Source organism: Cygnus atratus, chromosome 1 (genome assembly GCF_013377495.2).
Source record: "Cygnus atratus isolate AKBS03 ecotype Queensland, Australia chromosome 1, CAtr_DNAZoo_HiC_assembly, whole genome shotgun sequence".
Classification (NCBI taxonomy): Eukaryota; Metazoa; Chordata; class Aves; order Anseriformes; family Anatidae; genus Cygnus; species Cygnus atratus.
This window is the reverse complement of record NC_066362.1, coordinates 185,723,022-185,746,502: the sequence shown is the minus strand read 5'-3', so window position 1 is coordinate 185,746,502 and position 23,481 is coordinate 185,723,022. Positions and strand designations below refer to the sequence as shown.

Sequence of the window (23,481 nt, the reverse complement as noted above, 5' to 3'; positions counted from 1 at the left end):
AGGACTGACTTAAAATGTTTTGTTGGTTGGTTGGTTGGTTGGTTTTTGTATATTCAAATTGACGACCAAACATCAGTTAAGCTGAGAACTGTTTTAGGATTGTAGATCACTGTGGTAGCTGGAGTAATTAATATCAAGGAAGAACAAGGGAAAGTTATGATATTAGCCCAGGTTTTACAACTTGCATGTGTTCAGATAGAGGATTTTGATGTGATTGTGGGTTCACTAAGTTGTGGGTTCACTAAGTTACAGTCTTAGAAAAGCATTCCTCTTAACACAAAACTCTTAAAATAAGCAGCCAATAAAACTTTATTCTTGACTGTGCTAGAGGTTAGCTCAAATTTCAATGAAGTCATCACTTGTACTCTTTTAAATTTTCCTAATAAAAAAAAGGTATGCATTTAAAGTATTTTCTTTCAGAACTAGTCCATTGGTAGCCATCAGTGTATTGGGGCTCATAATACCTTTGTAAGATGATACTTTTCCTTCCTACATACGAGAAGGCATCTTACTTAGCAACAGAAAAATATTAGAGAAAATACAAATGCTGGCAGCAGTAGGTTAGTTTGTTTTTGTTGTTGGTTTTTGGTTTTGTGTGTTTTTTTTTTCAGTTGCCTGAATAGATCTGTAACAGCACTTAACCTTTATTTAAAGTTAGTGACCCTTTATTATCAACACTGAGTTGAGGGCATGTCTGGGATTTTTTTTTACTGATCAGGTAAGAATGTCAGTGCTCTTGAGTTGTTTGAGCAAGATATGTGAAAGGTAAATTTTTTTTCTCCATATTATTTGGGGAAAGTTATAGTGCTAGTAACTGAACTGAAGTTTCTGTACACGGTTTTGTCTTCAGCAGTGAGGAGGTACTGGGAACAGCCTTTTTCATGGGAACAAAACAGAAGGGCTGTTACAAAGAAAAGAGCAGTTGCATGAAGAAAGAATAGACTGGCTTCATGACTAATTCTGAGCCCGTCTTCATACCTTCCATTATTTTTGTGTAATATCTAAAAATAAGTGGTTTTCACCTGACTTTGCTAAAACAAAATTTTGGGGAGACAGATAATACTTTTGCTTATGTTCAGTAGCCACTTGAAATACACAGTTTTTCTCCATATGAAATACCAAGTATCCTTAGCATTGCTTTTGTACTTAATCTTCAAAAGTTACATAAAATTCATCAGTGTTTTCTTTCACATTTTCAGTGTCCATAATACAGTTTTATGCAGAGTTGTGGTGTTTTCTTGAAGACTGTGTTACCATTCTTTTTTTGATTAAGTTTGTGCTTAGAGTTTCCTTTTGGTGTATGCTTAGAATTGCAAAGGTTAATGAAGGAAGTACCCTATAATGTTTATTTCACTGTCTGTGTACCATGGTCACCGACACAGCCTCTTACAAGAAGTATCTGATAGATAATAAATGCTGAGCAGAGCAACAAGGGAAATCAGAGATTCTGGTGTCATCCACTGAACTGGCAATTTGTGTTTTTATGCACGATGACCTGCTGACGTGCAGAGAACTGTTGTGAAAACATAGGACACTAATTGCCTGTTTGGTGGAAGCTCCAGGTGGGTGACATTTGGGAGACTATCAGAGTAAACAGATTTTGAGTCAAAAAGCTTGCCTCTCTTAATTGCTTAGGTATAAATTAACTAGGCTCCTAGGGTAGGAGGGTTTTCCAAATAGTAAAAAAGTAAAATTAGAGATGAAAATTCTTTCAAGAGAAGTTTAGAACTATTTTCGGCTCAACAGTTTAATTTAAGGGATCGTAGATTGCTCTACGCATTTCTGAGAGGGCAAAACAGGAGGAAATGCCCCTCGCGAGTTCAGCTGTGTGAAGTTGCTCAGAGGAGGATCAGCAGGGAGCAGACGAGGGAGGAGGCAGGAAACACGGGCAGGGACCAGACAAACAAAACTCCCCTTTAGAGGCAGCTGGCTGGTAGGTCAGCTCAGTCCTGTGTTACAGCTCTGTCCAGAGGGTAGGTGCTCCTCTGTGGGATGATGGTTTGTGTGCCCAGCCTGCAGAAGCAAACTGACACCGTGGCATTTTCCCCTGCGTGATCCAGAGAACAGTTTACACAGCACCTGAGCACGAGATTGACGGCGATACGTTTTCTGATCTTTGTATATACAAAACAACCAATGGCAAAATGACAAATTTGGCGTGTTTGATCCAGCTACGTTTGGAGCAGACCTTTTCCTATGAGATGCTGGCCACCGGCCTTTCCTGCTGAAAAGAATATATGACAAGGATGCGCAGTTTCTGTCAGGGCTTTTGCAATCATTCATCGTAAGCAGGAAAGAATTAAGCTTATTGGTTTTGTTTTTTTCTTTGGTACTTAAGATTGTGCTTACATGTATGTTATATACATATATTAGCTCTAGTAGTTGGATGCGGTCTATGTCTACCCCATTTTACAACTAAAGGTCCGATTTTCTGCCGTTTCCTTTTGGTAATTCTTCCATCCCAGCAGAGTATTCAGTGCAGTATCAATGAGTTTTATCAGGCAGTAATGGAATACACAGTTATGCTTTAGTAGGAATAATGTGCCTAATGGTTGCAGAGGTTAGAAATAACTTGAAGTGGCATTATATATCATTATAACACAGAGACATAGTAAAGTTTAATAGACACTACAACATCATTTTGTTTTCATGTTTCCCTGAACATTCAGTTCTGTGACAGGTGGCCCAGAAAAGCTATTCCTGTGTAAATTCACCCAATTATATTTGTGTAGCATCCCTGAAAAAGCATTAATGTATTAACCATTAAAAGTAGCTGACATCCGTGAAGAAATGTTTTAGTGTGACTATGTGAATAGGGCGTTGACTGATACGTTACTTTTTAGATAAACAAGAAATATTATATTTAGTTAATGTGTGCGAATGTAATAAAATATACACTTGCCATTGCATATTCAACATATTCTGTTTTATTAGATTCTAATAATGTTCTAGCAATGAGGCAGAGAAAGGAATCTCATTTTTAGCTTAACATTTTGTTCTGTAAGCATTGTTGATGCAAAAAGTTCAGATGCTATTTATTGAAAAAATATGTTTTCAAATATTAAAAGAAAAAATTGTCTTTGCTGATCTTTGCTTCTTATCTCTGATACCTGTTCTTATCACAGGAGTTTCCAGTGTGAACAAATATAGAGTGTACAATTGAAGGCCGCACTTCAAACAAGAAATAAGGATGTTTAACTTAGTGATTAAAAGTGGGAATGTTATTATTGAAACTCCATTCTTCTGATTTTTTTCTGATGTTTTTTATAGCCTAGAAAGCTATAGTCTCTTTCAGATTAATCAAAACTTTCTTTATTCATATTTTGTGGTTGTAGGCTTTGGCTCCAAATTCAGCCTACCTATTCATCCCAGATTTGGAAGACATTTCTGTAGGATGTATTACAGCTACCGAGACTCAGAGTCAACTCACCATATAAAAGGGCCTCTTTGCCATTTGTGAATTGGGTGGGCAAGAAAATAAATAAAAATAAAATAGTGCCTTGAGGCTGGAAAACATTTTTAGGATTTTTTAAAAACTTTTAAATAAGTGTATCTCCAGGGTAAATAGAGTGCTGTGGAAACGTTTACTCATAGGCAATTTCACTTTATTAGGCTTCTTAACCATGTCTTTGCTGGTCTTGAAGCTTTGGTATATAATGAAAATGTCTACCATGAGTATAAAAATATTTTACATTGTAACTGCCAGAGCAGTGATGATGAAAACACTGCGTAAAATGAAGTGGTAGGATTTGTAAGGGTATTACAAATTGTTTACAGCAGATGAGAAGAAAAGGCGTACTGCATAGAGATAAAAATGCTGTTTTCAAAGGACACTTGAAGCACCTGCACGTAGTTGAGGTAAGGCTGAGCAGGAAGGCTGTTCCAGATAGCAAGAAATACCCTTCCTGTCTTCTGGTATTCTGTGCTAAGACAGTGGTGTTTGCGGCTTCATGCGGTCAGCGTGGGGCCAGCCGGGTCCCCGAGCAGGGACAAGGAAGAGGCAGAGACAGCTGCAGCAGCAGCTGCCTGGCAAAAGCGTGAAGAAAGGGAAAGAGACAAGAACAGCAGGATGGGATGAAGGGAAGAAAAAAAAAGCCTTACACCGGAGATGTTGGGAAGTCAGAGCAGCAGAACCATTCCTGGCTTCTGCTGGGTGTCCTTGGCTCGTCTCCATCCCAGGGCTGCCTTCTGCTGTTACCAAGTCTGTTGCACAGCCTGTGAGCTGTTCCTTCAGGTGAAGGTGCCACAGTTTGGGAAGCCCTGGTGTAGTGGCCTGTAGGAGAGCAAGAAATGAGTTATATTGCCCTTCCTAGAAGGAGGGATCTTCACTAACTGAGAGGCACCACCCTGGGGAACTGAAGTATCTCTGAGTTGTCTGTGCTTCAGGCAGCAGATGACTAGGACATTTTCAGGATTGCAGCTCCAGACCTAGGTTCACAGGGCAGGTTTTGTATCTTTGAACTGTGGCCATCTTACAAACAAGCATGTAATGAGGAATCCCACACTTCATTTCTGCCTGAAACACTGAAAGTGTTTCTGCAGGATTTTAGATTCTGCTTTGCAAGCCAAGCATTGCAGCATCAGGCAGAATAACACAAAGCTTCTGGATGCCAAAGTCTAGAAGCTATTGCAACAGGCATTAAGAAACTTCTCTGCAGTAACATAGGACTTCTGTAACAGAATCAGAAAACTAGAAATTAAAAAACAAACAAACAAAAAATTTACAGTCTTCTCTAAACTGCAACAATTCTCCAGACATTGGTTGGTACAGGACCCATGAAAGCTTAAGAACATTTTTCCTTTTAAATAAACTGAACGATTATTTTGACAGATGATCTACTTTCCATTTCAGTGAGCAGTAGACAAAAGAAGTATTATCCACCCATGAGGCAGACCTCAGTAGAGTAGTACTGGGTTACTTGATTGAGGAGGAGGACAGTGGACTGGTTTCATGTGTCTGTTACAGGGCAAACAAGATTTGACTGTTTGTTCATTACCAATAATCCATCATAGAGTTCTAATTACCAGGTGTTGTGTCATTAATGTAGCCCGAAGAAATTACTTGATACTTTAGAGACAACAATGAAAAACATCGGTGACTGTCCTGGATAAATTAGTGACTCAGTAGAAAAAATTTTGTTGATTTTTCTATTTGGTAAGTAGTCAGGGGATACTGCGGTCACCCTGCAGCCAGCCTCCTTGCCAGCTGGCATTAAGTGTATCAGCATAATTAATTTCAAAATCAGTCAGCAGATTACACTAGACAACATTTTCTCCAAAGAGCAACATTAAATAATAGAAATCTTTTGGACTGCCTCAAGTCTTTCCATTCCATTATCTCAGAAACTTTACAGTTTTCCTTGTTTTGCATCTCACATCCCGTGGTAGTGATGGTACTTCACAGAATGGGTGGTTGGAAGGGACCTCTCCTGCCCAAGCAGGGACACCAGAGCAGGCTGCCCAGGACCACGTCCAGGTGGCTTCTGGAGATCCCCAAGGAGGAGACCCCACAGCCTCTCTGGGCAGCCTGTGCCAGGGCTCCGTCACCCGCCCAGCACAGAAGTGCTGCCTGGGGCTCAGAGGGAGCCTCCTGGGTGCCCGGCTGTGCCCATGGCCTCCTGTCCTGGCACTGGGCACCGCTGAGCAGAGCCTGGCTCTGTCCTCTCTGCACCCTCCCTTCAGGGATTTAGGGACACGGATGAGATCCCCCTGAGCCTCCTCTTCTCCAGGCTGAGCAGCCCCAGATCTCTCAGCCTCTCCTCATAGGAGAGGTGCTCCAGTGCCTTCATCATCTTGGTAGGCCACTGCTGGATTCCTTCCAGTGTGCCCAGGTCTCTCCTTGTACTGGGGGACTCAGAGCTGGACTCAGCGCTCCAGGTGCAGCCTCACCAATGCTGATTAGAGCAGAAGGATCACCTCTCCTTACCTGCTGGCCTAATGCAGCCAAGAATATCGTTAACCTTCTTAGCAGCAAGGGCACAGTGCTTGTTCATGTTCAACTTGGTGCCTACCAGGACTCCTAGGTCCTCTTCTGCAGAGGAATACCTTAACAGATGCTGATGAGTGTGATAGTTTGCTGAAAGCTGAACAGAAAATCTCATGCTGAGCTGGTGGGAGAGCCTAGATCTTGTGGTTGTAGAAGAAGAAAAAATAATGATTTACAGAAGAATCAGAATAAGGAGCTGGTACATCTCAGACACCAGAAGCAGTACAATCAGTGCAGAACTGGGGGCGAGGGTGGATGTGTTTTTCAGACTGACGTCTGCCTTCATGTATTGTTTATTTTCATCGTGGTTCAGGAGATTCATGTTTTGTATACTGTTCCACGTATCCAGAGTACCGAGCTATGTATTTATACATGCCTCAGTAACTGAGCCTGCTTGGCAAAAAAGCCATAAAGGTAAATGGGTGCTCACACATGGGGGCTGCTTCTGAGCTGTGCAGCCTTCTTTGGCCTTCCCAGGTACTCTGAGAATGCATCCTGAAAATTTGCTTCAATTTCTGCTTCTGTCACTGATTAACATTTGTGAGATAAATTAAATCAATGCTTATGGGGCAAAAATCCATTTATTTTTTATGTAATACAGTCGCTCTTTCCACAGTTATCTTTATTAAAAATGAACCCTATGGTATCTGATTGTTCTCAAATCACCTTTCTTTCAGTATGTGCAGTGATGCAGCGTATGTGTGACCATCTTTGCATTGCCAAGTAGAAACAAGAAAGTTCATCCTGTACAGCTCCTTGGTTACATGCTAGAGAAAATGCTGGGTGCTTTTTATGATTTTGACATAATTTATAGTTGTCAGTCTGTGATCACCAAGTAACTCAGGTGTTATAAGTGGCTAATTATTTCCTTTCTTTGAAAGACACTGAAGACACTCTGTTGGTATTAGTTCATAATGTGTGCCCAGGTCTTCTTTGCACATGAAACAGTATCCCCAGCATGAAACAGATCACAAGGGAAATTATATGAGTAAAAATCTAACAGAAAAACAACAGTAGAACTGGTGTAACGTATCATAATATTGATCTTAAGTAATACATGTTTAATATATTTTATTTTAGGAAAAGCCACTGACCAAATCTCTGCAACGAGGAGAAGACCCCCAGTTTGATCAAGTAAGACACTTGAAATGATATTATTTCCATTCCTCAGGCTATGACAATACTTGGAAAGCAGCCTAGTGTCCTTATAATACTGTCAGAGCACACTACAAAAGCAAAATTTGTCAGTGTGCTTTAGCAGAATGAGTGCTTTGCCTAAACATTCTTGTTTTAAATTAGGAGTATTTTCCATTGTTTCCAAACTCAGTATTTTTGCCATAGAACTTCTTGGTTTCCGCAGCATATTAGTCATGCGTTATTTCCTGGCTGTTTCCTCTGATGGAGGTTTTGAAGCAAACTTTCTATCTTTTTGAGATATCTGGTGTTTGAAACAGGCTCATGGAACCCAGCCTTAAAAAAAAAAAAAAAAAAAAAAAAATCCAGAAAAATTCTTACATAAGTAAGCTATTTTGAGATAAAGGTAGTTGTTGAAGAGTTTAAGTTGCATAAAGGTTGCCAAAACTCACTCCCAGCAAAGAGGGGGGATAAACATAAGGTGTGTATAAAAAAGAAAGTTATTTGCTGCTCCACCATTCCTGCCTCAGCTCCCACCACTGACCTTTGTGCTGTGGCCGTTGCTGCCTGCACCACTGCGCTGCCGGTGGTGCCAGAAATTTGGGCAGAAGGAAACTGAAGATGAAACATCAACAGCATATCTTTGAAAGCACATGTGGCTAATGCTGTAAGCTGCAGGTACCACACTGATTAACTTAACTTTGGGAGAGGGGCTAGGTATGGGTAGGATTTCAGAACCTGAAACGGATTTAACCGCATTTACTGTGTCTTCTGGTACATCAGATAAATTGCGCCAGAAGCAGAGATGCTTTGCGAGACCCCACTGTCATCCACAAAGGTTCACTTCATAATTTTAGCTCGACAAAGTGATATTCTCTAGGTTCTTCTGTGGCTGCTTTTGGGGGTGAGGGGGTGGCAGCCTGCTCAGAGGGCTTTTCAGAATGGCAGGCAAAGAGCAGGACGGCTGTGTTGCAGACGGGAGCTCCCTGCCTCCTTTTGCTGACCGCAGCCCCTGGGGAAGCCGGCCACTGTAGCCTAAAGGAAGCTACTTTGTGAGTACCCCTAGCTGCCTAATGAATTTTTTTTTGTGGTATTATGACCTTAATTTCATATTTTTATTTTTTTTCCCTTCCTGTGGGAAGAGTGTCACATATGAATGGGAAAGAAAAACAAATTAAGCCACCCATATGCAAACCTTGTGATACTGTTCCTGCAGTGTGTTAAACAAACACATAATGGGTGGCCTTGATTTGATTAAATATTCATGGTTAGGCAAATTGCGGCCCTTTACAAGGAAGAATTAGAAGAGTTATGCTTCTCCTAGTTACTGGTAAATAGAAAATTGAACAATTAATTCAAGATCAATTAGTTAGGATAGTGAATTACTAGAGTGAAGTAATTGTATATTTCCAATTGTAACATTTTCCCTTGAATGCTGGGGCAGGGAGTAGGGGGAGAACCAACAAATACAGACAAAAAGTAAAGGCAAATTTTATTATATATAACATTTGTGTATTTTTCTGTGTATGTGCAGTCCAACCTATCCACGTGTAGAGAGTTGGTAGAAAAGTTACAGACCTGAGGTTGCCTTAGACTTCCTGTTAGAAAACCTTCGTTTCAATTCCTTGAAATTTTCCAAACAAACCATCCAGATTGACATTTTCAGGCTATCTCTCTGCCTCAGCCTGAGAGGCTGGCAATGCTTCACTTTTCAGGTTTCACGTTGTTTCCTTCTTGAACACCACAATCATTTTGAGTTGTTCGAGTGCTCCTGGGACTGATGTATGCCCATTGAGTGGAAGATGGAACCTGAAATGTTTCAGTCCAATGACTTCGTTTTCAAGAACATGGGCCAAACTTGTCAAAAACATTTTAGTTTGGGTTAACAGTAGTCAGATACTCATTCAAAAATTTGCAAGTCATAGATTTGATAGAGCTCAGCTAGAGACATTACAAAAGAACAAAAAGTCTTTCTTTAGTTGTCGTATTTCACTCAGTTTATTAGGTTAATACATCTCGGTATTATAAAGCTGTTTTGCATATGACAACGTCAGCATTATAAAATTGTCACAAAAAGACAGATATTTTTGCTGATAGTAAAAATGAAGTTCTGGTCTGTCTGTAAAACTAACCACTTAGGTTTTATTTTTTAAATTAACTCAAATATTTAAAAATTCTATGCAATGAAGTAAGACCAGGTTGATAATCCCTTGCTTCTGCCTTCCAGGTAAAGTGTGGAAAGTTTTGGTATTTTCTCCAGGAACCATGTAGAGTCATCTAGCAAAAACAGGAAAGGCCATGCATGACGTTCCTGCGATTTCTAATACAGAAATGGAGGAGGAAAAGAGGGAGAATCCCCATGAACAACCGTTTTCAAGGGGTGTCTAATAACTTTCAAGTGGTGTCTAATAATTTTGATTTTCAATTTGAAGTCATCAAAAATGACACGCTGACAAAAGACCCTAATTTTCCCAGAGCAGAGTCTAAAGTCCAAAGACTTTAAACAAATTGTCTTTATTGAAATCAAATTATACTGATAGGTGAAACTGAAGTGAACAGGTCACTAGTCACTTAAAATATCTGAACTGCATCTTCTAACTCTAAATTGAAAAGCAGCGAAAGTAAGGCATGACCTGATTATAAAATTGTCTTTTTCAGGTCAGCTTCAGAGGTGGAAAAAAACAGCCAGAAAAAAAACCCTTTGCAAAAACTTAGGATGAGCAGAATGGAGCTTTAGCTACCCAGAGTAATTAGAGTGAAGTTTAACACTGAAACCCCTGAACCACTTGAAATGTTCTTAAAGCATTGTTTATTTCCCCTAAACAGCTTTATCTCTGGCTCTTAGAGAACCAGACTTTTTTCTGCTGTTCTCAAACACCATTTTAGGAATGTTATCTGTGCTGGTGGTTATAGCTCCAGGGCCTAGAGACCTGACTGTGCGCAGGCATAGCTGATGGGGAGATTCTAAACAACACCGTTTCTTTCTATGTGGATGTAGTATCAGTGTCTCCTGGTAAGCAGACAGTATTGTCCTGTGGGCTCTGTCTGGCTGCCAATTGCACAACCATCCTCTAACTCATAATAGCATCTTGAGCAATGTGTGATGTAATCATACTTATCCTGACTTGTAGAACATCTCACAAACTGGATTCCTTACACTGGATTGTATTTTCCTTTTGAGGTGTGCATGTGTGTGAAGAAAATATATACTGGAAAATATATAGTTTTTATATATGGTTTTAAATATCTTTATTATATATTTAACATCCTGTTTTAAAAGTTCTCCATTAGACTACTCTACTTGCCTATTGGAAAAGAGTATTACTGCTCCAGCATTAGCATGCTCTGTGTCATCAATTACAGAAACGTTAATAAACATAGTACTACTGAACTATGACTTAAACTTCCTATTACAGGAAACCATAAAGTTGCAGTACATGAAAAGATCAAAAGCTGGGAAAAAAACATAATTATCCAACAGGCTTATCCTCACCCAAGGAGACATTTTTATGAGTCTTCTCTCAGCCCATACTAAAGTAGTTTCTGTTCTTACCATAGTACATAAATGTTCTGTGAATTGGCAATACTGGAAGCAGAAAAAAGACACTGTGTATTCTTGGACCGACATGCAGACATTTTTCCATATAAAAATACAACATGAATATAATGTTTTGGCCCTACTCATGCACTTCCATGGAAGTGAAAATTTAACAGCTAGACTTAGTTCTCATATGAAACTGTCTACATGAAGTGCCTTTTGTGAGAGTTTCAGCACAAACTGCACAAAAGTTTGTGCTCATTTTAATTATAACTACTCTGTTCATAGAAGTGCAGTAAGTTAGAGAATACAGACTGGAAAGCAGAAAAAATTAATGTTTTACATGCTTTTAGGAGATGGAAATAAAAATAGATCAAGCTAAAAAAAAGGAAAGTAAAAATATAATGATAAAAATGTGGAAACGCCAAAAATAAATAAAATAAGATACCAAGCAACATACTACTGATGGTGTCCCTTTTCCCTAACATCCTAAATGTGATAATTATTCCCATCCAAAATTATATTTGTTAGATGTAGTAAGTGAATAATCATACCAGCATCATTACAGTTGGCCCCCTTTGTGTTTTCCCTTTTACTGCATCTTATGCATTGTCCTTGTTCACCTGCAGAAGGACAGGTGATAGAGGAAATACAAGAAATGTTGTTGATGGGGTCACAGAACAACCCTCGGTTCCTGTTCAGAGATTTGGGTTGAAGCAGTGTGTAAAGAAATAAATCTGAAGGCAGAATAGAAGGACAGGTGATAGAGGAAATACAAGAAATGTTGTTGATGGGGTCACAGAACAACCCTCGGTTCCTGTTCAGAGATTTGGGTTGAAGCAGTGTGTAAAGAAATAAATCTGAAGGCAGAATTAAAGGTAGCACATTCAGAACTGAACTTGTTGCATGCTGGAAGTAAATGGGCTTCCATGTAAATAGTTACACTGGAGTAAAATCATAGCAATTAATGTATAAGCAAGGTAGATGAAATTACCCGTCTGCAAAATTATGGTATAAAATATCCTCATTTTTTACTCACATATATGAGGTCATAAATGAAAACCTGTGAGTCCAACTTACTAGTTACTGGTTTTAACAATTCCCAGAGGCATTTGGCTTTACAGTAGTGCCCCCAAAAATCCTTAGAACAGAGATGTAAATGAAATAAAATCTACACAAACTCAACTGCACTACTTGCTTGTAGTGTTGCATTTCACAGATATTTCCATTAAAGAGTTTATGTATTTAGAAATCTATCATTTGCAGGAAAAAAATGCTTTGTCTCCAAGGGTCTAATAGGAATTCCAGCATGTAGCTGCTTTGATGGCAGCTTAGTGCACTTCATCTCTCCACCCCCATCTCCAAGCCTAGTTATTTGGAATAGGAATTGTATTAACTTTATCCCCTTAATTTCATGTATTGGATGTGAAATCCCATTCTTACTGTGGCCCATTATTGTTTTGCGGTTGATTTCAAGGAACATGAATTTCATTGCAGCTTTTATTTTCCTTGAATCTGTATTGTTTATAGTAATGGGGTTTTGCTATAGACAAATACGAGGTGGAAAAAACGTTGAATGAAGGGAAAACATTGCATAGCTATAGGTATCCTAAATAAAACTAAGAAAACACCTATCAAATTCTGCTTTCAGTAGCATTGATAGAAAAATGTGAAACCTCTCTCCAAATGTCCATTATTTTGAGTCTACTCAATTATTTGAAGACAGAATATGCATAATAATACTAGTAAACTAATAATAAATGACTAAATAATAATAACTAAATAAATAACTAATAATAATAACTAAAACTAATAATAGTTTTGCAAAAAATAAATCAACACTATGCAAAAATGAAGTACTGCATTTCTGCCTTATAAAAATTACAATCAAATAACATACATACTGACAATTATGGTGTATGAAAAAAAGTCAAGAAATCAATGATATTATTGGAAATTGACTGCAGTTTTGAATGTATTTGCTGTTAAGGCACATAGAAATCCATACTTGAAATATTAAAAAAAATAGCATCATTTATCTGCTGTTAGTGGAAACATTTCTTATGTTTCTATCTTGACAATATAGCAAGATTTTTATGAAAGTATATAAATTTTAGCAAACTATCTGGGCAGGATTTCATTCAATTTCCTTTTACATATTAGTCCAAAATAAATATTAAGCATTTACATAAAGTATGTTTAATGCTCTGTGAACACAAGTTTTAAACAGCTCCACACTTGTGCAGATTTCTTATCCTTAAGTTATACAGTAGGTGGTTCATTTATGATGGAAGAACACGATCATTTGTATAACAAGGACATATTTGTACATCTGTGCACTCCCTTTCAGGAGCAGCACAGAGCTAGAATTCATCTCACTCCTGGACTTACTTCCAATAAATGAAAGGATTGAGTAACCAACGTGCTGGCTAGACTTCCCTCCCTTCCTGTTCCCTGAGAGCCAGGTCTTTGCCCATTCCACCCTTCCTTCCTGTCTTAAAAGTGCAATGACAGAAAGATTTTTTTTAAAAGTTATATTGACCTTTTATCCCTGCTGAAGACACACACCGTAAATTCAGCGGAGAAAGTATGGCCTGGGGAGGTTTAACAGGAGTCACTTTGACTTTTCACAGGGAGTGAAATTGAGTAGCTGAGGTTGAGAGAAGAGCATTGATACTGGTGTTAGAGAATGTGCAGGAAGACCTGACTGAAACAACTTTCTACTTGCAGTTAAATATTGCAATCTCTTGAAAGATATTTAGGTTTCGAGTATATACTTTTTCCTTACGAGCTTTGCTATGATCTTAAAAATAGATGCCTCCCTCAGAAAACCCTGCTGTTGTTCCTGGGTTTTATAGTCTTCCTCAGGAAACCATTTTGTAACCACATCTCATAATTAACAAATGCTCTCGTGCCAGCTTCAGAAAAACTTCTTGAAAACAATAGAGAAGTGATTGAAATGTCTGAGCATCCTGAGCTGGTAGGGAATAGTTTGCTCTGACAATAGGAGATTCATGTCCTTTAAGTTTTTTATCCAGAGTCTTACACGTAAATGCTTTGTTATAATTCAGCCTGGGCCACTGCAATAATTCTTCCTGAAAGGCCTCCTGTCACTGCTGCAACCAGTGCCTCCATGCCATCTTCTACAGCAGCTTGTTTTTTATTTAAGGTAATGAAATATACTGGAAATGCCAGTTTTCAGAGCCTTCCTAAAACAGTACTTTTATAGAAACTTTAATTTTGAAGGGGCAGTGGATGCCACTTTCTAATGTTCCATATTTAATTTTAGGCCATAAGACCAGAAGATGATCAAAACAATTATACTTTATCCTCAAAATGTTTCATAAACTTTAGACCACATCACTGTGAATTAGTTAAATTCTGAGGCCGAAAAACTGGAAAATAGATCAGTTAATAGATCAGATCTAAACTAACTCAGCCACAGAAGTTGTTAGTAAAGGCTGTTGGGAACGGTATGTAGGGTGCTCGGTCTTCCAGTTGTGGTCGTGTCTTAGTCAAGGATTTCACACGAGCTTGGTCTTATACAGGACATGAGACTCTGCTGTTGTTCCACAAGCACTCAAACATGCTGTTTTAAGTTTAAGCAGATGGTAAACCTGATGGAGTTACTGACATAATCAATGTGCTTGGCATGAAGTACATACCTCAGCACGATGCTCCTGCTCTCAGTGCTTTGCAGGAACAAGCCCTGCATGATACCGAGGTCGTCGCAAATCTCCGAATCAGGAATTCACTGATATTTTAAATAGTTTTCTCCTTTCTTAGAGTGTACACAACTGCAGTGGCTGTGGACATTCAGTTGCAACACATACATAGTCCTCCTGGACAATCATATGGTTAGTTTTTTACCCTAGCTTTTGATTTTTTCATGTATTGCAGCTTTATGGTTTCCTGTAATAGGAAATTTAAGTCATTAAGTCATAGTTCAGGAGCAACTTGTTCAGTAACATATCAGTAATTGGTGATACAGTTTATATTGAGTGAGCAGTAATGTTCTTTTCCAGTATGCTACTAGAACTGTGTAATCAGGGACTTTTAAGTAATGATTTTAAACTATGCTTTGCTTATTTGTACACACAAATACGGAGGAAAGTGTAAATATTTTGATATATATAAAAAAGAAGTCTAAATTACCAGGTGTGTAAGCCTAACAGTAAGATGCATTTGCATGTTCAGGTGGCTAAGGTTATTTCAGAGGTCATGGGTTTTCTCAATTTATTATGAGCTTCAGGAGGGACATCTAGCAGTCAGATACAACCTATGAGACAGTACCGCTGGTTCATCACCTTTTTCTTTCCTTGTAAATGTCCTCCAACTCAAATCAACATTGTGTAATGAATAAAAATAAGCCCCTTAAAGAACTAGGTCGTTTTCTGGTGTGTTTTAAGATGCAATACACACTTTTAATACATTATGCATTTTAGTACTGTCAATGAAAATATGCTGTTGACACTATTACTATATTTCAGCTTATGTTTCAAACAGAAAATACAGAATATTAGGTACCATAGATTGGACTATAGATTTAGAACTTCAAAAAAAACCAGATGAAAACAAGAAAGAAAATGTCAAAACATCGAATTTGTGCCTCTTTTAAAAAGGTGTAGGGGAAGCTTGAACACTGTTTGATTTGTTGTATTTTCCCCATAGGTAATAAGCTCAATGAGTTCACTTTCAGAATATTGTCTGCCCTCTATTCTGCGTACTTTGTTTGATTGGTATAAAAGACAGAATGGCATAGAAGATGAATCTCACGAGTACAGACCAAGAACAAGCACTAAATCCAAAAGGTATGATTTTGAGTATCTTTGCATATATTATTGACAGATTCTAATGTAAAATATATTACATTTCACGTATCAGCTTAAGGTTATAGTTGCTTGAAAGATGTATTTGTGTTCTTGGAAATCTGCTCTTAGGTTTAATATGGATGAAATAATTGCGTCTTTAAAATTATGCTCCTGTTAGTTCAAACACTAGTTCTTACTGTTGTTTTGGATGCTGTAATGTCCTTTAAATAGGGGCTTGTATAAGCTATGTCTTCTTTAATCATGAGAGCAGGCAATAATTCACTGACACTTTGAAGAATATTTTTTTTTGATTCAGCACTCTGCTTAGTCATAGAAATTTCATATACAGCTATTCTCTGTCCAAAAGATTGTGAATCAGTTAAAGAGCTTTAGCAACATTCACTCAGCTCTTAAACAAACAAGCAAGCAAACCAAACAAACATATTGGTCTCTTATGACATCAGCAGTTTCTCAGAGATGAGGCAACAGATTGGTCTTGGTTTAGATCGAGGCCCGTTTGGTACAGTGTATTCTTTAAACTTGCAGTTTTTCTGAATACTTTGGTACTACATGTACATACTCTGATGAAACAGCAGGATAATCAGCACTGGCAGACCTCGTGTTTGGAAATGCACTAGCAATTCCTCACATTAGGATTACATTTAATCCAGTAACAACAGAAGGCAATAGTTGCTGGACTGAAGGGATAAGAGCTAGTAGATATCAGGAAGGTAGGCACAGATCTGAATCAGACCCTCCTAAACTCTTTATGGTCAGTGGAAGTAAGCAATTTGAAGGCATGCTTCATCAATTAGATGTCTGCTTTTGCATGATATGGATCCTTGCCTTAAAGTGCCTCTTTCTCTTGATCGTCCCTTAGAGGAGTCTGTTACAGGGCAATCTGTTCATATATAGAGGTCCTCAGGAATGCCACCCAAAACCTAGTTGAAAATCAGCTGAACAGTGAACTGAACCAAGGCCACTCTGTTAATTGATATTGTTATGAATAGTACATAGAACCAGTCCTTTCTTCAGTTAATGTGAAACCAAGAAAACCAAAATCCAAATAATTTATTTCACCACTGATCAAGCAGAGCTTTTAAATGCATGCTTAATTATAAGCATATAAATACAATTGAAGTCATAAACTACTTAATGGTTAAAAGAATTGTGGTGCGTTCTATTTACTCAAATAAAAATCTCACTGAAATCCTTGGTAACAGCCTTAGAAGGACTGCAGGACTGCCTGTTTAATATTTAATTTTACAAATTGTGTTGTATATTTCGTGTCATCTTCTCAGTGCACCTTGAAACTGTGATCAAATTATAGATGGTTTTTACATTTGTGTTGCAAGCTACTCACCTCAGACATTTACTCCCCTGTGTTGTTCTGCACAAGGAATACATTTTAACATGTGGCAAATGATGCCAATGTTAGAAAAATAACACTGGAACAGTTTCAAAAAGAGGATGTAATTTGGTTATGAATTCTCCATTGGTACTTCTAAGGCAGTTTTCAAAATCCATAATAAGTGTAAATCTGAATTTGATAGCACAAAAATAATTTATTTTTGCCCCCACAATGTAATTGAGAACTGTCTTAACTGGTGCCATCAGGAAGGAAATTGAAATAAAATCAATTTGTTAAAATACAGGATCCAAAAGTTTTGTTGGTTATGTTTTGTTCTTTTTTTCCCCTTGAAAAAGTATTCTGTTGATTTAAACTAGAAAAAGAGAAAATAGAAAGTGACGTTTCAACATCTGACAGAAGGTGAATGTAACAAGTCAGATTTGCTTTATCTCAGTTTTTAAGAGCATATCAGTGCATTACTTTCTGAAATGCTCAACTGCAGTTTGAAAAGTAGAATACAGTCCACTGTTAACTATATTTGTGTAACTGTATACAACATGAATTATGACTCATCTCCTAATTATTATGTTTCTTGTTTTGATTTTGCAGCGATGAACAACAGAGGGACTATTTAATGGAAAGAAGAGACCTGGCTATTGATTTTATATTTTCTTTAGTGTTAATAGAAGTTTTGAAACAGGTACGGAATTCCTCAATTATACATTAACTAGTAAATAATGGAAATTACAGAGTTTGTCGTATAACCTAATTTCAGGATTCATAATTCTGTTTCCAGCTTAAGAATGTAATAATAATGTAAGATACATCCTTCATGCTTGTTCTTTGCTGTCTTTCTTGCACATATATATTATATATGTAGTATGTAGTATATGTAGTATGTAGTATGATATATAGCATTCTGCTGTCATGCAGACTTCACTTTTCCAGGTTTTTGGAGATGAAGTATTTCTCTTCAATACCAAATAAGCATTAAATGGCTAGGTCATTTCAGCTATTTTGTTAGTTATCTGTTATTTTGGTTGGTTATTTTTTGTTATATATGTGTAAGGAAGATACCCAGAAGTAATACTAACACTAAGGTATGCAGCTTAAAGAGTAGTATATGTATACTGGTTATGTTTTATTTTATGTTTTCAGATTCCACTTCATCCTGTAATAGACAGCTTGGTACATGATGTTATTAACTTGGCTTTCAAGCACTTTAAATATAAAGAAGGGTAAGGCTCCTTTTCATACAAATATTCTGTGAAAAAATTACTTCCTGACTTGCATAGCCGTAGCGGTTTAAGCAGCATGCTTTCTCAGCCACCCGACTAACAAACAAAATTCTTTCTTATCTCTTGGTAGATACCTTGGTCCTAACACTGGAAATATGCACATTGTTGCGGATTTGTATGCAGAAGTAATAGGTGTACTAGCTCAAGCAAAGTAAGTAAAATTGAATACCATACATAATGGAAATCTAAGTTTTACTTGCTTAGCATATGAATATTCTCACTTTCTCCCTTTCTTAAGAGATAGTGCATGAATAAATCATTTTAACTCATTGGCCCTCTGTTCATCCAGGTGGCCTAGAAGTCCATTAAATCACAGGGTTTCTGTATCTAGTCCAGTGATACAGAATAAATTCAACTGGGCTACAGCAGCATTATTTTTCCTATCTCACTGATGACGTCTATGGAAGCCCCAAAGGGCTGAAGAGAGCTATTTCAATTAATCTTTTTTTCCTATAAGCTATTTTTTCTCTATCTGGGCAAATCTAAAAATAGCTGTAGCAACATAGCAACATTTTAAAGTCTCTCTGCAGTTATTTCAGTTTAGAACGTAATGCAATTGCTTCTGAATCCTTCGTGATTGCACTTCTTAGAGTAAATGGCACAGTAATGACTTAAAAGACTACGGAATCTGGTCCTAGATTTTGAATCTGGAAGCGGACAGATTCAGATACTCGTGTACCCAATATAATGTTTCATCGTACCCTTACTGCACAAACCAAGCAGAAGGATAAAATCTACTGCCCCAACATAGACCAGCATCAGTGATCTCTGTCTGCTGACTTCTTGGTGTTGCTGTAGAGTCTACTCTACAAAAGCAATCAACTTAACCAAATTTTTTTAGCTTGATGTAGCCAAAACAATTTCAATCCCTGGAAATCATATAACTTTCACAGACTTCCCTTAAGACCTTACTTGGGCTTCTAAATTTGCTGGCTCAAAGACAACAGGGGAATTAATATCTGGATCAAAAACTTCCAAGTTGACTGTCAAAGACAAAACATACCTGTTCTCCAGTACTCCAGGATGTCATAATCAGTAAGAGAACAGACACTAGGAAACAGGGTTAGCTTGAGAAGCAGATAATATTTTCTTGGTACAGCAGAAAAAAATCCCTAGGACCAAATTGAGCATTAATCCATAAAACATTAGATTGTTGTTTGCAGCTGAAGCAGAGTCCTCTGGTGGAGTACCATCTAGTGTACACTTATATTGTGAACACTTATATTTACAGTCTGTGTAGAGGTAGGAGAGCAAATGCTGTTTTTCTCCTCCAGTTCTGAAATGTGTTGCTAAGATGTTACTACCACTAAAGAACTTCTTCCTGCCAGCCTGTTTCTTTCAGCTTTCCTGTGTTCCTTATCAGAGGCGATAATGTGTTACGTGCTACACCTGCCCATGAAGATGACATTCTTTTCATTTTGTTTCAGAAAGGACAGGAGGTCTTGTTATATATCTTCCTATATAATTCTTAGAGATAGAGACAACTCCAGCAGACTGGGGGAGATCAAAAATGGTCACCGAACCCTGCCCTCATCCCAAGGTGTACTTAAAGCTTAGATGTTACTGTAATGGCTGTTAAAAAAAAAAAAAGGCAAAAATGGTTTATCTGAATATTTTAATCGTTATTGTTTGAACATTTTATTTTGAAAACATTGCATGTACTTGCAAGAAAACTATCTTTCATCTCGGATTTTTGGAAAACATGTGAGGGGGCTATTCTAATGATATTGTTAGCTCAAATGTAAAAATGAAGCATGATAAGAAAATAACAGAAAAGATGTAGTTACCCAAATGGACTAAGATCAGGCTGTATGCTTCCTTTTTTTCTGAGTTTGTCAGAAGCAAATGAAAATTAAGTAAAAAGAAACCTATTCAGGTACTGATTGAAATTATATTTTACAACCAAAGGTGAACCTTCTGTAGGCTTTTTCCCATTTATATATCTTACAATACATTTCAAATATTGAACTGTACTGTTTTGTAACTAACCAATGTGAATTCTTAGGTTTCCTGCTGTAAAGAAGAAATTCATGGCAGAATTAAAAGAGTTACGGCATAAAGAACAAAGCCCGTATATAGTTCAAAGCATTATCAGTCTCATAATGGGAATGAAATTCTTTCGCATTAAGATGTATCCTGTGGAGGACTTTGAAGCTTCTCTTCAGTTTATGCAGGTAAAATTCTTAAGTATAGAACTGTGGTTTTCAGTCCTTATAGAACAGGCTCCCCTTCATCTTTCCTGTAGTAAATCTTCAGGAGATTTTCCACACATCATACCCACATAAATATATATGCAGCTACTTTCTGCCCATTCTGAACCTCAGTGCTCCAGTCTCCAAGCTCAGGAGTGTATCATTCCATACCAGCTTGTAATCAGCTGTTTAACCAAGTCCCCACATCTTGCCCTCCAATAAAAAGAGGTTTTCTCCAGCAAAAAGAATAGATGCCCCACCTCCCACACTGGCATTCCATAGATGTTCCTTGCCCTGTGTCCCTGCTTAGCTACCTCCTGCAGTTTCTCACTGCATCCAGAGTGAATTTTCCACCCTTGACATAGTTGTCAGGGACTCCTGATGGAGAAAAGCTCAAAGGAAGAGACCAAGAAATGAGGCAAAAGCTGGAGGGAATTTCCCATGGATGCGTTGTCTTCTTTCACCACACCTTCACCCCCCTTCCTCTAGGGTACGTTCTGTACCCACCCAGTTTGAAAACCACTAAGACAGAGCATAGTCTGTCTGTCATGAATGCTTTAAACCAACAGATTACATCATTCTGTAAAAGGAAATAAAGTCTTCTATATTTAAACATTTCAAGTAGTCCACGTTTCTATCTGGTAAGATATGATAGGTCATATTCCCATCAGCAGTGTTGTTTAGCTTAAAATTTTTATTCCCCCTCTTTTTTTTCTTGGGATCACCTTCATGGCTGCAGGGTTTGTAGCCAGTCATTCAGTAAGATGAATGTTTTATATAAACCTCCATATAAAGATCAGCTTTTTAATGTTGTCAATGGAGTAAAAATAACCATATCTAATGTTAGATGCCCACAAATAAGCATTTGGTATTGGAATACAAATGCACACGTATACTGGCACACAGAATCATTTCTCTAGGTGCCAAACATGAATCACGTTACATTTTAACTTTGCAATGTGTTTTAAATCACATTTAACAACACAGAAAAAGGTTGTTTTTCTTCTTACCTTGTGTTCCAGTATATGTGAATGCATCTTACTCTGTGTTGTCTTCATGTAAATTATCTAGAGCTGGCAAGATATCAATGCAGTGTGTGGTCAGTGCACATGAGCAGTACGAGTAAATGACATTGGATTGCTATGGTGCAGCACTGCTGGGGTCCAGTGTTCACTGCTGTTGAAATCAGTGGTAAAGCTCTCGTATAGTAGACTCAAAATGTGGATGCAAATGGTCTCAACTTTGCTCATCACTGGAGTATCTCGGCACCAAATTAATTCTTGTATGTCCTACAATGCATCATCATAAGAGGCACTGTGTACATAGGAAAACTAGTTTTGCTCAATTTCGTAAAATAGAGTTATAGTGTGATCCTGTGGGTGATTCATCTGTTTAAGAATATACATGCAGTGCTGCAGCTACAGGCTCTTTCACACCAGCTCCACTCTAGTAGAGAGACACTTTCAAACAGTGAGCTAATCTCAGCAGTGAGCTCCAGAAGACCTCAGCTTTCACCATTGACTGCAGAAAAATCCAGGAAGGTTATTAGCTTTGTGCAGGGGCCTCGGCTGTGTAGCAGCAATGGCAGCAGTGACTGAAGTTATGTGATGCAGAATCGAGAACGCAGCCAGGAAAAATTATGCATGGTCTAAACTGTAAACAGTTCTGTATGCATGTGCAAGTAAAAAAGGTCACTGGGGACCTTCCTTGGAAGGTCAATGGCTGTTGGGACCTTGGACCCAGAGAGGAAGAAGTAACTGGACCAATATGATTTGTTGTCCTCAGAGAAGTTGTACAGAAACAACAGATGCTTATCTCCTGTCCCTCACTTCCTGAGCAGCACAGCTGTGTGGATAGTAGCTCGCTGCATGTTTGGGATGAAAGTACACTTCTTGCTTTCCCTCTTAATCCCCAGTTGCAGGCTGGAAATTGTGGTGGTTTGAACCACAAGTCTCTTCCCTCAAATAGCACTGTTATGTTTTGACCCTTAATCTGCAAAGCAAGGAAATTCATCCCAATGTATTTGCTGTAAGATTGTTCCTTGCCACTTCATCTTAACAGAGGAATACATTCCTTTTCTGGCCTCCCACAGCAGTAGAGCAGTCTGTGTGGACTATTCCTCCAGCTCCTGAATATATACACAGGGAAGGCATGAGATCAGCCCCTGAGTCCAGCTCTCTTTCCCTCCCCAAAACAACTGGCACAGCTGGAATATGCAGAGTTTCTGGATTATCATGGAGCAACAGATCCTTGGGCTTGATTTACATGCTGCTTTGTGCTTGCTGCAGAATGCAAATTTAGAACTTAATACACGAATCAAGTATTTTCTGGGGGGTTTGCAAGATAATGCACTTGATGTGCATTGAGCAGACATTTGGATGTCTTTATTCCAACTGATAGGCAATTTATGTTTCTTGTTTTGTTTTGTTTTAGGAATGTGCACATTATTTCCTTGAAGTTAAAGACAAAGATATCAAGCATGCACTGGCAGGACTGTTTGTTGAGATTCTTGTCCCTGTAGCTGCTGTGAGTTTATTTTTTTGGGCTGTTTGCATAATTTCTTTGAATTAGATAAAACAGCTTGTGAAACAGTGTTTTATTAACATGAAATTTCCTTTCAGGCTGTTAAAAATGAAGTGAATGTCCCCTGTCTGAGGAACTTTGTTGAAAGCCTGTATGATACAACACTTGAACTTTCCTCACGAAAGAAGCACTCCTTGGTTAGTAACTCTAAGAATTAAAGGCTAAAATTCTCTGTCAAAAATATCTCTGAACAAGACTCCTGGGAAATTCACAGAACTGGTTGCAAAACTTCTTCTGCATTTGGCTTTATAACTAATACATTTCTGTTTGCAGGGAAGTCTATTGTGTTTGCAAAAAATAACCATATTTATGTTATTCAGAATATGATCTAAATCAGTCTGAATCAAGCAGATGTTTTCAGCTTCTGAGTCTCTGATTACTAAATGGTTAGGTTTTCTCATACTTATTATGTGTAAACATTAGGAGAGGAGAAAGAATAGAGTTCATTTCTTGTCAAGCGTGAACAAATGAGGCATGTGGGAACAACTCTTTCACGGGGCTTAAATAATACGTTGTAAGAATGAAAAAATGTATAACACATGCCCTTTTAAATCCATAACTTGGCTACTGTGCAGCTCGCTATTTCAT

The 23,481-nt window shown here is 38.0% G+C and overlaps 1 protein-coding gene across 2 annotated transcripts in view; it reads left to right on the top strand.

Annotated features, from left to right (window-relative positions):
• The window catches only part of FRY (FRY microtubule binding protein), a 164,922-nt gene that overhangs the window by 37,604 nt on the left and 103,837 nt on the right, over positions 1-23,481 (top strand). For both annotated transcript variants that reach the window (XM_035542616.2, XM_050715879.1), the window contains exons 3-10: positions 7,067-7,120; positions 15,330-15,469; positions 17,430-17,520; positions 17,979-18,058; positions 18,189-18,269; positions 20,124-20,292; positions 22,744-22,836; positions 22,932-23,030. In XM_035542616.2, coding sequence (XP_035398509.1) covers positions 7,067-7,120; positions 15,330-15,469; positions 17,430-17,520; positions 17,979-18,058; positions 18,189-18,269; positions 20,124-20,292; positions 22,744-22,836; positions 22,932-23,030 — 807 coding nt within the window. The remainder of the gene's footprint in view (positions 1-7,066; positions 7,121-15,329; positions 15,470-17,429; positions 17,521-17,978; positions 18,059-18,188; positions 18,270-20,123; positions 20,293-22,743; positions 22,837-22,931; positions 23,031-23,481) is intronic.